At 52.5% G+C, this 15407-nt stretch overlaps 5 protein-coding genes across 5 annotated transcripts; 4 read left to right on the top strand and 1 right to left on the bottom strand.

Annotated features, from left to right (window-relative positions):
* Positions 1 to 647: 647 nt before the first annotated feature.
* AYO20_04225 (hypothetical protein) lies at positions 648 to 4895 on the top strand (the record flags this gene model as incomplete). The annotated part of the gene is made up of 1 exon (XM_022642524.1): positions 648 to 4895. The coding sequence occupies one exon, from the start codon at positions 648 to 650 to the stop codon at positions 4893 to 4895; it is 4248 nt and encodes a 1415-aa protein (XP_022501621.1).
* Positions 4896 to 6766: 1871 nt separating this feature from the next.
* Positions 6767 to 8260, top strand: AYO20_04224 (hypothetical protein; the record flags this gene model as incomplete). Its single annotated transcript, XM_022642523.1, has 2 exons — positions 6767 to 7787; positions 7845 to 8260. 2 exons carry the CDS (start codon positions 6767 to 6769, stop codon positions 8258 to 8260), a joined length of 1437 nt encoding a protein of 478 aa, XP_022501620.1.
* Positions 8261 to 9310: 1050 nt separating this feature from the next.
* Positions 9311 to 10269, top strand: AYO20_04223 (hypothetical protein; the record flags this gene model as incomplete). Its single annotated transcript, XM_022642522.1, has 2 exons — positions 9311 to 9397; positions 9451 to 10269. 2 exons carry the CDS (start codon positions 9311 to 9313, stop codon positions 10267 to 10269), a joined length of 906 nt encoding a protein of 301 aa, XP_022501619.1.
* A 1519-nt stretch (positions 10270 to 11788) lies between these two features.
* On the top strand, positions 11789 to 13703 carry AYO20_04222 (hypothetical protein; the record flags this gene model as incomplete). Its single annotated transcript, XM_022642521.1, has 6 exons — positions 11789 to 11863; positions 11933 to 12207; positions 12561 to 12822; positions 12883 to 12970; positions 13022 to 13220; positions 13274 to 13703. 6 exons carry the CDS (start codon positions 11789 to 11791, stop codon positions 13701 to 13703), a joined length of 1329 nt encoding a protein of 442 aa, XP_022501618.1.
* Positions 13704 to 14404: 701 nt separating this feature from the next.
* On the bottom strand, positions 14405 to 15400 carry AYO20_04221 (hypothetical protein; the record flags this gene model as incomplete). The annotated part of the gene is made up of 1 exon (XM_022642520.1): positions 14405 to 15400. The coding sequence occupies one exon, from the start codon at positions 15398 to 15400 to the stop codon at positions 14405 to 14407; it is 996 nt and encodes a 331-aa protein (XP_022501617.1).
* Between the last annotated feature and the right edge of the window lie 7 nt (positions 15401 to 15407).

Genomic DNA, 15407 nt, shown 5'->3' with positions numbered 1-15407 from the left:
TCGTGGAGAAGGGAAGAAGCAGATCGATTGGAACGCCTGGCAAGTATTGAATGTACGATAAGACGGTTAGCAAAGACTATCCGAACGAGCTTGTGAGGCCTCTACTCGCAACATGGGAAGCAAGAGGGATTTATACCATTGCCAGCTGACGATCAAACCAGTAAGTGACTCACAGATCACATTTCATTCTTTCTGAGACCAACCTCGTATGTGGGCTCCAAGTTCCTCATGACAATGGCGGGAGTGTGGCCTACAACGAAGTGGAGTGTTGGAAACGAGACTGGCCGTCAAAAAGGGGCGACGAGGAATCCTATCAAAGTCTGTGATTGGACATTGGCACAATTGGTTCTAGTCACGGTAGCCTGCGAGCCTGTGTCTCTGGCGGCGCAGTCACAGCCAAGCTGGTAATCGGCTACCGCGGCGCATTCATGACATAAACCGCAATATGGGACATAATTGTCGCCGGCCCTACCTACGCGGTACAAAGATACACAAGAGGTCCTGCTTTGCGCATCTATTCCATCCGTGCAGACCAGACTATGCTTTCATCGGTCGAGTGCAGAGCAGGATCGTCACGCTAGACGCTCTGCCACCATGCGTCCGCCGAACATTGCCAATCCTGCGCAGTCCATTCCCTCCTCTCTACCATGGACGCACCAGAGTCCCATCCGCCTCCCAACTCCAAAGTGATTATTCAATGTATTGATCCACATAACCTATTTGACCGTCTCGAACCTCGACTATCAGCCAGAAGTCCTCTGCGCAACTTACACTGGAAAGCTCCCAACCGGCCACTCCGATCGATTTCAAATCTTAACATATCATTGACTCGGGAAGACCCTTCCGCCGGGGCGCAATCCAACGTTCGGCGGCACCAGATACCAGGTCTGCGTGAGACCCCCTACGTCAAATTATATCTCCTACGGTGCGATGACAAGGAAACCTACAAGGAGAAGGTCAGGAAAGAGGTCCGCCAGTGGGTTAGGACGCACACGCCTTCAGGCGATGGCAAACTGTCAAGCAAGAGCCAGGAGGATCACGATGCTTTCGAATGGCTGATTGTCCACGTGGTTCTTCCAAACACTCCTGCTGCTCGTCAGCCGAAATCATCAAAGCACCTCTCACTGGAAGCCTCGGAGAGCACCGACAGCGTCAATAGCAAGTCAAAGTGGTCTGGCAAAAGTCCATCCACAGTTTTCGACAAGCTGAGAGCCGATTTCAGCAGTTCCAAGTCGTCAATTTCTCGCGTTTCTCAAGTTCGCCTCCTCGACCCTGGAGACAAATCAACGCCTTTGACCTCTGCGGAGGTGGAAGAACAGTGGCAAGACTTGGTGGACTGCCTGAAAACATGTATCCTGCGCTCATTTGATGCTCGGGTTGCTCAATACGAATTGGACATCCGTGAAAGAGACAGTCAAAGAAGTCTGCCTGGCTGGAACTTCTGCACATTCCTTGTCCTCAAAGAGGGCCTGGCCAAAGGCTTTGAAAACTTGGGATTGCTTGACGATGCCCTTGCCGTTTATGACGAGCTTTCCTTGGGTCTCGACACGCTGGTCAAGGAACAAGCCCAGAGAAACGATCACGATGAGAGCGGAGCATTATTGACCTTTTCCAAAGAATCCAAGGATCTACTGAGAGCAGCTCTGGACTCGGAAACGCAGCGTGTCCCGCCTACAGACGTCAGCCTACCGCTTGACCCGCGTAGCATTCTCGCAGCAGATCAAGATGACTCTCCCTTTGACGTTGAGAGGAAGAATTACCGCAATCTTATCCTATCTAATGATGTATCGGCGTTGGACCTTCGCATCTATCTCTTCACCCGGGAAATGGAGATCCTCACCAGGCAGTCGCGGTTGGGAGCGCGGAAATCCTCCCAAACAGGCACTACGGGAGTCGATTTCAACGTGGTGGCAGATTTAGTGGAACGAGCCATGCAGTTTATCAATCTTGTCGGTCGCACTCTCCGATTTGAGCTTTACAATGCCTGGGGTGGGTACGAAGGATTGAGCGAGAATGAACTGCGTACCCAGAGAACAGTCACAAGCAATATTGTCTCCAACTGGCAATGGCGAGCCACCATACAAATTCTTGCGCAAGTTTTGCCAGCTCTGGGTGGCGATGTCGATTACACCAACCAAGAGTTGTCACTGGACACTACTGAACTCTCTCATGATCCCGACGCAGCTGCTACAGACCAGCTTAATGGGGCTGCTGAGAGCTACCAACACATATCCCTTACTTCTGGTGTGCGGTCGTCTTCTCGCGAACGGTCTCAGGAACGAAGCAAAAGACATTCTTTGATACCGAATGGGACTATTCTTCGACACGGGCCGCTGAATCGAACAGGGTTTGAGCGTCTCGCTCTATGGATATCAAAGCTCATCCTCATGGCGAGACATTTTGTCGAGACCTTGGAGGCTGTGAAACCGTGGGTTCTTAGTATGAAGCATTCTGCCCAGGAATCAAATGGAAATGGAATGCAGCCCATTGCCACCAACGGCGATGTCAGCCAGGGCTCGGTAGGAAAAGACCAAATCCAACCCCTCCACCACACCGAGCTTCTCGCAGGCTTAGAGTCGACAACATTAAGAGCAGCTGCGACATCAAAGCCAAGCTTCCTCAGGCTTTACGCTATGTTTTCCGTCCTTGCCTTTCGGATTGTATTGTCTACGAAGAATCGGTCTACCTCACGGCAAATATTGACAAACCTTGTCGAGATGGAATATTCTCAAGGTAACTGGTCCACTGCTGCACGATACCTTGAAAATATCCTTGGTCCACTTCCACGTGGGTCACATGATCCTTCTGAAGAGTATCTCCTCCAAATCTATGCTGAGTGCCTCAAATGTCTTGAGCGGCCTAAGGATTACGCGCGATGTCTCATTTCTTGTTTGCACCACTCCAGAAAGGCTGGTCGTGCGACTTCCTCGAGATCTTTCTCCGAGGCGAACCAATATTATATGAATCAGCTTTTCCAGGTACTGCCACATATTCCAGCAACAACACTACGTGCGACATTACTGTTTCGCATCTCCGCAGTTTCGCACCACATAACTCCACTTGAAAACAAGGATGGCTTCACTGTCTCAATGAAGATGAGTAGTCTCCCTGGTGTCTCGACACCCCCGATCGATAAGATCAAATTGCGGCTCGTTGCCAAAGACGGTATTGAACCGCGATTCATATTGCTCCTCCTGTCAGAAACAGTGGTCATCGATTCGACAGATAAGGCCATAACCCTGGAAACTCCCGTGACAACGCATGGCTGGTACGTGCCGGATGAAGTTGAGGTCTGCATTGGCAATTTGAGACTTTTGCACCACTTCAAGTCAAGGCTAGACGACGAAGCTTCCGGATTTGATGATTCACTTAGCCCTCGCGCAGAAGTGGTGCCGCTTCTGCTCTACCCCAGCTATCGATCGTTTGGGATCAAAATGTATCCCTTCCCGGTCATTCATTTGGCCCAGATCCGTAGGCTACTACTGCAAATCAGGCCTGGGCGAAACGATATCAAGCAGGTCAAGCTTCGCTTGAGAACAGCAACGGCTGGACTGAGGCTCAATATTCATGACTCCAAATTGGTAGGCGATCAACATGAGTCAAATCAAGTGCAGACGGCTCGAGAAGGTGACGCTTTAGTGATGGTCCTAGACAACTTGGGCTCATTGACGGTCACGGAGGTCGAAATCCCGTACACCATGGAGGCCGCGTCCGAGCCAGCTATAACATTGCGCCTTGAGGCCACTTATGAGACGGAGCAAGGGATATTCACCTTTTACGACACAGCTTTTGTCAAGGTGATCTTACCTGTAACAGTCAATGTTCAGGATGTGTTTCGTAAGGATTGCATGTACTCGAGATTCACCATCATCCCTTCGACAATGGTACCCCTTCGTCTCTTTGGCTGCAATCTAGACAGCAATGACTCCTATGAGATGGTTTCAGGCGGTGGCTTCGCCGAGCCATTCGTGGTGTTCCCGAAGCAACCTGCCAGTTGGACCGTCCGTCTTGTGCCCAAAGACGCAAATGCTGATAATGCCAGCAGGAGGTTGACTCTGGTTGTTGACTTCCAATCCCTAGATGGGGTGATGTTGGCAATTCTTGAGACACATTTCACTAGAGAGCTTGCCAATTCCAAGCACGCTTTCGCCGCCCGGCTTCTAACATCGCACCTACTAGAGCGGGTCCGCACCACATGGACCGAGCAGGATGTGGAAGTTGCAGGACTAACACAAGAATTTGAAGTTTGGAAGATGGAGGATATGGCGTGGCCATTGGTCCTATGTGCTTTTGACCGACAAAGAAGAGTTGAGATTGAAGATTGGCTTCGAGATTGGCATTCTCGAACGCCACCGATCAAATTTTCGTCTTCGAAAGTCCCTCAACGACAGCTCAGACTGTTTGTCGACATTCCTTCGCGACCAGTCCTAGTGTCCGCGTTTCTGGATGCCGCATGGTCAGTGCCACCGCACGCGACTGCCACCATCGGCCAGCCATTGCAGGCCGAAATCGTCATCAAACTCGAAGACCAGGTAGAGGGAGAGTTGGAAGGATTGTTCGAGATCGCGGCCCTTTCAGATTCGTGGTTTATTGGAGGCAGACGCAAAGGGACTGTGCGACTGGGTCCCGAGGCGGTACGCATGGGCTTGATTCTGTTCCCACAGCATCTCGGACACCTGCTCGTTCCTTCGGTCAGCATGAAATGTCGCAGGCGGGTCAGAAACAGTGGCAAGGACGAATGGATAGATCTCGTGAGCGATGTGCAGAATCCTGCTCATGGTCGGAGTATTCTCGTTACCCCAGATTTGCGGAGCACCACAGTGGAGGTGTTTGGAATGATACCAGACGAAGGCGTTGGCAGGCTAGTGGCAAGCGGGAGTCGTGGAGTGGGCTGAGACCCAACTACTCCGTACCGAGTCACAGGACCCCCAATACGCCCTTCACCGCCATGGCGAGACTCCAAGCTGGCATGAAACGATGCCAATATAAATTTTGAGCCGCAGGTTGGACATTCGTCCTCACTACTGTGTGGTGACACTAAGCGCCAGGAACCGCATCGCTTTGAGCCATTCCAGAAACCTTGACTCCAGCTATTCGGACCAGTCGCAGAGTCCAAGTCCAGGGTCCGTGCTCGGTACGAACCGACAGCCACACTGGAAGCAGATTGGTGCGGTGGGGTGATGACATCGGCGGAGGTGAGGCCCAGTCATGGGGGGTTAGCGTCAGGTCTCAGCTCCCCAACAAAATCGTTTTCGTTGGAACTCCGATTTCACCCTTGCGCACCACAGACCACCAGCTCCCATGCTCCCAGCAACGCTGACCATTTCAGTGGACAACCAGTGGTGCCAGGGACTTCGGCTGGAGACAACATCACCTCGTCATGCTTGAACCTTCCCCATTCGACCGAGGCATCAGCTCTGCCACCTACCTCTGACCTCAACTTCTCTCAGCATGTGAAACAACAACCACTCTGCTACAGGGCGAAGATCTGTTGCACATGCCATAGGGGCACAATCGATTGGCAACCATCCCTTTACACGGGCAGCAATGGCCGACACGGAATGCAACATGTGCTCAAGGACCCGACCATCAGCGGTCAGTCAATGTGCCCAACCGACGCACGACATCCTGCCGGGCGTGTCAGCGGCGCCTTCCTTTGATCGACAAGATGGCGAGACTGGAGCTGCCAAGAGTCGGGCAAAGCCAGAGGTTCAGTGGCTCTTTGAAATAATCGGTCAACGAAGGGGGCAAACCCGTGTATCCTCAAGCCTGGGTGGGGTGGGATCAGGGAGAGGCACCACCGCACACAAAGGTCTCTCAACTCAGTCCCTTACTGGGGAAAATGTGTCAACCAGTCAAGTCCCACTTTGGGGATTTTGCTGAAAATCTTGGCCAGGCCGTGTTTGCCGTCCGAACAATCTCCCTGCGGAAGTGCAAAAAACCGAGTAATAGCAGGACGAGGATTCGGTAGACCAGTCTCGAGACTGACAGAAACACTCGTTCGGGGCAACAGCCTATTCCAATCACCTAGTCTTGGGTGGTCTTGGTTTATCAGCTTACGTATAGACGCAGCAGCTGAAGATAGTAGTGGACAAAATAGACCAGTAGATACTCGTCTGCTTTTCACTTTGGAGGATTGGGTTGTACGGAGTTTGAGCGATAAAGCAGAGGCTCGGTCGCCGCTCTCGATAGTAACCACCTACCAGGCTAGGTAGGTAGGTTTGGTAGGTATCCAGCGAGCAGCAAGTGGGTGGGCGATCCTCGGGGCCCAGACAAAGACCCTGGAATCGTCGCTCACCGCCAGGCACAACCGAGCAACTAAATGGTCTGCGTGTCGATGCTAGCTGCTGGTCCCCTGACTTGCCCCTGCCGCGCTAGCCCTCGGGGGGCTTTGTTGAGATTCACGGATCATGGCGAATTTTTCCCCTCTGCCCAAAAAAAACGAATTGCCCGCAGCCCACATTCACTCCACTGCCCTGCGCCTACAGGACTTTTACGATGGGAACACCTCTATTCATTCGCTGCTAGTGCTCCATTCACTCCTTTGGCCTAAAGAATATCTTTGAGCCTTAATATTATTTTTCCCTCAAGCTCAGAAGCTCCCCTCTTAAGCCTGGCCCGTCGCTGCAGCCTTCTTCTACTTCTCACTGCCCTGACCTCCCCCAGCACTTCCCTCAATTAGACTCTTCCTACGTCCGTCCTCCTAACACTCAGGGTCGAAGATTCACCTTGTTGGTCTGTTGAAGAGTCTTTCGCCAGCACAACCATGACTTCCACTGCATTGCCTGCTGAGGCAGTCCTTCGTCGTCTGGCGACAACTGACTCGACCCCCAGCTCCTCTGCCAACATCTCACCTCTCGATAGTCCGAGAACCTCCCCTTCCTCGACCTCCCTGTCCTCGCTTGCCTCGGAAGACGCTGCCACTCAGGCAAAACAGAGCCCCGAAAGGAAGCAGCTGCTCGATACCTATGGCAACCCCTTCGAAGTGCCCGATTTCACAATTGGCGATATACACAAAGCCATCCCCAAGCATTGCTTCCAACGATCTGCGGCCACCGGTCTGTACTATGTTGCTCGGGACGTCACCTCCCTCGCCGTCACCTTTTGCCTCTTCAACCGGTTTTTGACCCCCGAGAATGTCCCGTCCACCCCATTAAGAGCTGGTCTGTGGTTTCTTTATACTGTTGTGCAAGGGCTCTTCGGTACCGGGCTGTGGGTGCTGGCTCATGAGTGCGGGCATCAGTCATTCTCGCCCAGCAAGGTCCTGAACGACACCGTCGGTTACCTCTGCCACACCGCGCTTCTGGTGCCTTATTTTTCTTGGAAAATCTCGCACGGCAAGCATCACAAAGCCACGGGCCACATGGAGCGAGACATGGTCTTTGTCCCCGTCACCAAAGAGCAATACTGCACTCGAAGAGGGTGGCTGCTACATCAGCTCGATGAGCTTACCGAGGAGACTCCAATTGCAACTGCGTACCACCTGATCACCCAACAACTTTTTGGCTGGCCCATGTACTTGCTCACCAACGTCACCGGCCACAACAAGCACCAAGTTCAGCGTGAGGGCCGCGGCATTGGCAAGCACAACGGTTTCGGAGGCGGAGTCAACCATTTCGATCCTGCCAGCCCATTGTATGAGGCCAAAGATGCTAAGCTCATTTTCCTGAGCGATTTCGGTCTTCTCGCGGTTGGAAGCATCCTCTTCTGGGTCGGTAAGACTTATGGTCTCTCCAATCTGTTTGTCTGGTATCTTGCTCCCTACTTGTGGGTCAATCATTGGTTAGGTAAGTTATACAAACCAAACTGGTGTTTCCAAACTTCTCTTGCTTACAGGTAAACAGTGGCGATAACGTTCCTGCAACACACCGACCCTTCTCTTCCTCACTATACTCCTGAGATGTGGACATATACCCGCGGCGCTGCAGCCACAATTGATCGAGAATTCGGGTTCATCGGGCGTCAACTATTCCACGGAATCATCGAAACCCATGTCCTCCATCATTATGTCAGCACCATCCCATTCTACCACGCTGATGAGGCCAGCGAGGCCATCAAGAAGGTCATGGGTCGTCATTATCGAAGTGACACGGAGGGAGGTTCATTGGGCTTTCTGCAAAGCTTGTGGAAATCGATGAGATGGTGTGGGTGGGTTGAACCCATGGAGGGGGCTACCGGGGAGGACGCAGGCGTGCTGTTCTTCCGCAACAGAAATGGGTTGGGACTGTCTCCCACCAAGACACCGAAACCTGCGGCGTGATAAGTCTGAGATGCATCGCAGAACTCTGGCGGGTTCTGCTATTGATACGCTTTCACACGGCCTGCATGAAAATACCGGAGTTTGGGCTGTGTCAAATTGGAGCATTACATGGTAGAGCAAGAAGACTCTTAGAGAAATAGAAATTCTGGGGAGGACGAGATCTGAAGATGCAGGAACTTTGTGGGTGAGGGACGTCAACATCCTGTTCTTCCGAGCATTGCGCGTCAGGTGAGCCCGCTTGTTTCATAAGTCGGCGCCCCGGTCGGATGTTGGGTCCGGAGCTCCTTGGAGATGTTATGCTACAGCCTAAAAGTCCAGACAGCGACTACCCTAGTGACCTAGTGTGAATTGCATTACTAGAGACTTGATCCTCCAATGTCGTGTACGAGTACGGCCGAATGGTGTAGGGTCTGAGGAATAGAGGAGGCGAGATGAAGTAATGTACGAGGTACTCATGTCTGCCTAGGGGCATTTAACCACCATTTGTTGTGTACTCGGGAGGTAGCCCCTTACGGCCTTAAATCGTAGCTTAGCGGTGTGCGGTCTATATTCAATCCGCTGTTAACGTTTCACCTTGCGGAGATGTTGTTGTCACACTTTCGTCCCCCACAAACTGATTGGGGGGTATCTCGCCTGATTCAGTGCATTCGTGCGAAAGCCATGTCGCCGTCCAGGTCAAGTTACCTTTTTGGTCTCCTGTTTATGGAGCCCAGACGTTGCAGGCAGCAGGTGCCTTACCATTGGCACCTCCGCCGCCCAAATTGATATCCCGGTTTGCTCTCTCGCTTTGCGATTCGTCTCGTCCGAAAATGCAAAGCACCTCATGCGATCAGCGCGATGAAGTTTAGCAAGGTTGTATCCATGGCCGTGGCGGCTTAGTGGTACAGGCTGTGACTGTGATATATAGTCGACTTGATTTCACCAGCCTTTGTCTTTACACATTCGATATCAGCTTTCATTCCTACTTCTACAACTCCTGCTTCGTCTCATCGCTAACGCCTTGACAAAGTGCTTGAAATACCCGACAGCCGTCTGTACATTGCTCCCACTATGGCTTTCAAGAGTGCCCTTCCTCCCTTTGCAAAGCGCCCACGTGCGCAGAGTAATTGGCCCGACGCGAGGAGCAGATTTCTTTACGTGAGTCCCCGCAAAACCATTACTGCACGGTTCCGAGCACTGACTCTCTCCAGGCTCTCCGAGAAAACTTCTCGGTGTCGACGTGGATCCTCCTTGGGGCTCTGCTACAGTCACTCATCGTCTTTATCATACCGCGCTTCTATGCCATGCTTCCTTCTCTTATTGTGCTTGGAGTCCGTCTAGCAGATACAATGGCCATTACTCTGGGTCGAAAGAAAAACCACTACCTCGATGAAGCTCTTCCGTACCGCGTTTCTCCGCAAATCCCGGACGAGGATGGCACTTTTCACGAGGAAGCATCGGAAGAAAAGCTTGCTGTTTTCATGCTAGGAGCCAAGGTCAATCACCCGCTTGGAATTTTTGCCCCCAACGTCAAGACTATCGGCGACTATCTGAGCCAAATGATCCGGGATCTCGAGGCTGAGAATCCTGATCTTGGCTACTACGGTGGTTCCAACTGGACGAGCCAGGATAAAAACGGTGCGACAGAGCTCATGAACCTGAGTTACTGGCGGTCGGCCGAAGATATCCACAAATTTGCGTACGGCAAGCTGCATCGCGAATGCTGGGACTGGTGGACTAAGACGATCAAAGAAAACGATCATATCGGCATCAACCACGAAATCTTCGAGGTGGACCGCAAGCACTGGGAGGCCATCTACGTCAATTTCCAGCCGACGATGCTGGGCGCCACGACGTATCTGAGAAAAGGCGACAAGATGGTTGGTGGCACCGTCGAAGACCAATGGATCTCTCCCCTTGTTGACGCCAGCAGGGGCAAGCTGAGGAGCAGTGCCGGTCGACTGGGCCGACAGCCAGGGGAGCTCTATGAAAAGCATGGACTGGCCCCGGGTGCTACTTACGACGAGTAAGTACGTGCACTTTGATGGGGAGGGTAAATGAGGGTTTTGGAATCTGCACAGAGATTGTCTTTTTTTTAATGCCTGGAGTTTGACTTGGTGTACGAGTTATTTACTGGCGTCGTGGTTGGTTTGGCAAGATAAAGGATCCTCAAGTGACATGCAGCTATTTTTTCTTTCCACAAAATCGACTCTTATTGTTGACCAGGAATAAATGAGTATAGTCGTCTATCAACTTTTAATGGTTGGTCGCACGTCTAGACGTCGCAGGCAGTTCTACCCGTTCCAATTAGGGCTGTGAATTGTTGTGTGGTGGAGATGGGACGGTGCAACGTCTCAACTTGTTGGGCACATTGCTGCATATCACTGGCCCTGTTACATTAGGAAGCGAGTAAATATCCAGTCGATGCGACCTGAAAAATCGTATCGCGGATACGAGATTGTGCCGATTTGACAGTGTCAAGAGTGTCAAGCTCAAATTCAAGCTTTTCAAGCTTTTTGTAGAAGCTTCAGAGAGGCGCTTCGTACAACGTCGACACAAGTCACTCTCTCGCTTACACTCTCTTTCGTAGATGCGATCAGCGATACTCTGCAATGCTCTGTCGAATTAAAGCGAGCGCGAGTCGGTGGAACCTCTCACTGCAGTGCGTGATCAAGTCCAACCAGCAATGAGTCTATGTGCCTCGTACATGTCATCCAGGTGTCGCATTTGACCGAGAACGCCACCCGTTTGGACGTTTCGAGTTTGTCCGACGGAAGAACAGTTCTAAAGAGAGAGTACTGCAATCCGATTCAGCATGTGATTTCTCTCCCTCGGAATACAGCTGGCCACCACTGCGCCGGTCAGGTATAGTGGCTTCTACAATAGACCGGCGGCGTCTCCCTGAGCTGACAAACAACTCCTCAATTCCAGGTTTACCCGAGCCATACCTTCTGTAATCCATCATGGAATCGAAACATCGGTCACCTCTGCGGGAACAAGCAGATGTTGCCCTGCTACACTCAACCTTCACACACCAGCAACTCAATCATCCAGTCCATGGCCCAGGTTCTTTCGGATATAGCCGGTAATGCTCTCGGAAAGAACATTTCACAGGTAGGATTGTTTCTCTTTGAGTCAACATCCAATTGACTAGACACAGTGATGCCACAGCCCTCCTTCGCCGTTTGGCACCGGCTCTCCACGCCAGCTGTACACCATTTTGTTGGACAAGTCTCGTGGCGGATCGACACTGCCGCCTACTCGGCTACACGGAATTTGAAACTTTTCCGAACAACACACGAGATCAACCAGGTCAATATCACAGGCGGGGAGCCGATGGCGGGTACTTCCTGCTGCGTGGGGACCCCGCGAAGTCGCCAAAGAACTCGTCCGAGACCCAGTACTGGATGAAATATAAGTGTCCATGATTTATATGCGTCCTTAACCCCCTGGTCAAGGTGGTGGCACAATCTGCACAGGGGACTTCTCTACAGACTTCACCTTACCCCTTTCCTGGGATCATTTCAATTGCAGCGATTTTCGCTCAAGATGGCTAAATCAAAAAATTCACACATCACGCCTTACAATCGCTGGGTCATTATTCTGACGGGATTTGGCTCTATTGTAAGACCGCCGTTGTCCTGAACACACAGTCCTTGCGAGGCCCTCCGAATGGCTGACCACTAGTGATAGACATACGGATACTGTTCATCGGTGATCAGCTCCACCATTGGCCAGCCAGGATGGTATTCCTACTTTGACCTGCCAACGCAAGGTGAGCCGGGTTACGGTGGTAAAACAACCAGCACGATCGCAACCGCAAACGGCCTTTACAGTGCAGGCGGTGCCATCGGCACCCTGCTGGTCATGTGGACTGCCTCTGCCCTCGGCCGTAGGGCCAGTATTCAGCTAGGGGCATTTACGGCCTTGGTCGGTGGCGTCCTGCAAGGCGGCGCAGCAGCTATAGCGTGAGTCTGCCACAGCCCTAACCCTATGTCACAAATATTACCACAATTATCCTGACACGTCCAAGCATGTTTCAGGTCGGCAGAATAGTGGCAGGAATAGGCGTGGGTGTCTTGGTAACCATCGTTCCGATGTTCATCTCAGAGCTGTCTCCCCCAGGGAGCAGAGGGTGGCTCGTCGGACATCACGCAATCTTCCTTGTCTGGGGTTATCTCCTGGCTTCCTGGGTCGGTTATGCCTGTTACTTTGCGACTGCTCATAACGAGGCATTTGCTTGGAGGTTTCCCCTCTGTCTACAATGCCTACCTCCTCTGGTTCTACTCGTGGGGTCACCATGGCTGCCTCATTCGCCCAGGTGGTTGATCTCCCTGGACAGGCACGAAGAGGCTTTCCAAATCATTCGACGGCTGCGTACAACGAAAGATGATCCGAATGAAATCGCCGCCAAAGAAGAGTTCTACCAGATTCGCGAACAGGTGCGTGTCGACAATGCGAAGTTGAAGAGCTCCGGGCAGCCAGTGTGGAAGCTGGTCTGGACCAAGAAAAGCTACAGGAAACGCATGATCGTGGGGTTCTTGACGCAATGGGGTTCTGAATTCTCTGGGCCGCTTGTCATTGTGAGTTCAAGATGACAGAATCAGTGCGGAGTGCGTGGTGCTGTGGCTGACTTGGTTCAGAACAACTACTCGGTGATACTCTACACGAGCCTGGGAATGGAGGGGTCCATGCCTCTCCTCTTGTATGCTCTTTGGAGTTGCACTTCATGTGAGATTCCCCTGTCTGAGATGAGCGAGAAGACGTGCTGAACATGAATAGCATTGATTTACAACCCCTTTGGCGCATGGCTTCATGACAAGGTGAACTCGCGCCGTGGCATGCTGATGTTCGGCACCGCTGGCTGCCTCGTAACGACCGCTTGTCTCGCAGCAATGATCGCCGAGTACGCCGGCACGGACAACCGTGCAGGCAACGCTGCCGGGATCTTCTTCGTCTTTTTCTATCTCACTTTCGAAGGGTAAAGCTCGAACCGCTCTAGAAACCGTCGTTCCAACTGACATTTCCCCACAGCACATTCTGCGATACCACCATGTACATCTACGTCGCGGAGATCTTCCCCACCGAAATCCGACCTATTGGGATGGGCTTCTCTCTCTTCGGCCAATTTGCCTCGACCATCATCCTGCTGCAGACTGCGCCGATCGGGTTTGACCGGGTGGGCTGGAAGTATTATCTCGTGGTGATCATTTGGTGTGCCGTCTTTATCCCCATCATCTACTTCTACTTCCCGGAGACTGCTCGACTGAGCCTGGAAGAGATCGGCCAGAAGTTTGGAGACGAGGTCGCGGTTCACGTCAACGACACTACCGAAGAGAAGAGGCAGAAGCTGGACGAGTTCCTTGCCAATACCGACGTTGTCCACCTAGGTAAGGGTGAGGGAGAGAAGACAGCGGACGTTGTCGAAGTTCGCCAGGAGGGGTCCAAGGCTGCTGAAGTCTAGAAAGACCAAAACAGAGTGACTTGAGGGACAGTTGGGACGCGGACAGACCTGGAGACCTGGGGGCTGGCGAGCTGTTCGTCCCACGGTGAACTTGGGGACGACTATTTCAAGTCTAGGAAATGTCTATCGCCATACCCAGCTGGTGGATTGGGTCTTTGTACAGTGGCCAACTCTTACAGTCGTAAGAGACAGAACAGCCAATACCAAAAGTTGTATTGGGAATGGGCCTTTTGTCATGAACCGCCGGACAGGGTCCATCCTTGATCTATTACTATAGTGCCTAATAATCTGCCATGATTGGCGAGATATTCCGCTCCTTTTTTTTGGCTCAACGAGAAGGGATGCAGGTGCATCCATTGCCGACAGCCTTCTCCGCACCACGGTTTGTTGCGGATATGGTCGGGGGGACCAATACCTGCAAGAACGGCTTCTCTGGAGTCCTGAGGTGGCAGGATCCCAAACCTGAGTGCCGATTTCGGTCGAGCACATTTGTCTCCCTTCCTCGCCATAAATTGGGTTCACAATATGCATACAGGTCACCTGTCAAGCAACTTGGATACTTTGATACTCATCTATGTAAAAGCTATAGAAATCGACAATTTTGTATTCGCCATGACCCAGAAAAACTCCCGCACGGCGTCAGACTTTGAAGCATTTTGAAAGAATGCAAGCGTCGATATTAAGGTACATGTAGTTCCCGCTTACTTGGGCACGTCACCCTCGAGGGTGATGCGTTGCATCAACCGTTTATATCCGTGGTAGTCGTTGACCGGGTTATGCTGCACGCACCGGTTGTCCCAGAAGGCGACGGAGCCGGGCTCCCAGCGAAAGCGACAGGTGAATTCGAGCTTGACCTGGTGCGTGAACAGGTAGTCGAGCAACGGTTTGCTTTCCTCCTCGGTCCAGCCGTCAAAGCGTAGGGTGTGTGCCGTGTTCACGTACAGGATCTTGCGGCCCGTCTCCGGGTGCGTGCGCACCACGGGATGCGAGACTTCAAAGTCCGTCTGTTTCATGCTCCCCGCGTCTTCCTTGATGCGATCTTCGCGTGTTTTACTCACGTCGGCTTTGGCGGAGCTGCTGATGGCGCGGAGAGGGCTGAGCGTCTTCTTCAGGCCCTCGCTGAGCGTTTCGTACGCGAGGTATTGGTTGGCGAAGCAGGTGTCGCCGCCATAAGGGGGTAGTTCGCGGGCGAGTAAGATGGTGCCCATCGGTGGCCGGTCGAGGTAGGTGGTGTCGGCGTGCCACACTCCGCCAAAGTTGGACGTTTCATGCTCGCGCTTGAGCACCTGGATGATTTCCGGGTATTCGGGCAAGCCACTGACAAAGGGATATTGCACGGGCTTCCCAAAGTGTTTGCTGAACGCGAGAAAGTCGGCTTGCGTCAGGTGACCCTGGCCGCGGAAAAATATAACCGAGTGGTCGAGGAGGGCGTTTCGGATTTCCTTGACGATGCCCGGGTCTGCGAGGTCCTTAGCCAGGTCGACGCCCGAGACCTCTGCACCGCAGGCGCCTGCAATCTTCTTGACCGTGATCGGCGATGTGGTGCTTGCAAATCTCGCAACGGTGCTTCGATATGGCTGCCGTGGTCCGTGGCATTTTGGCCTCAGCGTCCCACTGCTTCCCGCGAAGAGAGGTACGCAGCTCTTAGATGCAGACCATGCACCTGCTGAGGGGAGCCAGCGGATAGGTACAGCCATTTTGGTT

The sequence above is a fragment of the Fonsecaea nubica genome (assembly GCF_001646965.1).
Source record: "Fonsecaea nubica strain CBS 269.64 chromosome Unknown Scaff21, whole genome shotgun sequence".
Classification (NCBI taxonomy): Eukaryota; Fungi; Ascomycota; class Eurotiomycetes; order Chaetothyriales; family Herpotrichiellaceae; genus Fonsecaea; species Fonsecaea nubica.
This window is presented reverse-complemented; position numbering and strand designations above follow the sequence as displayed.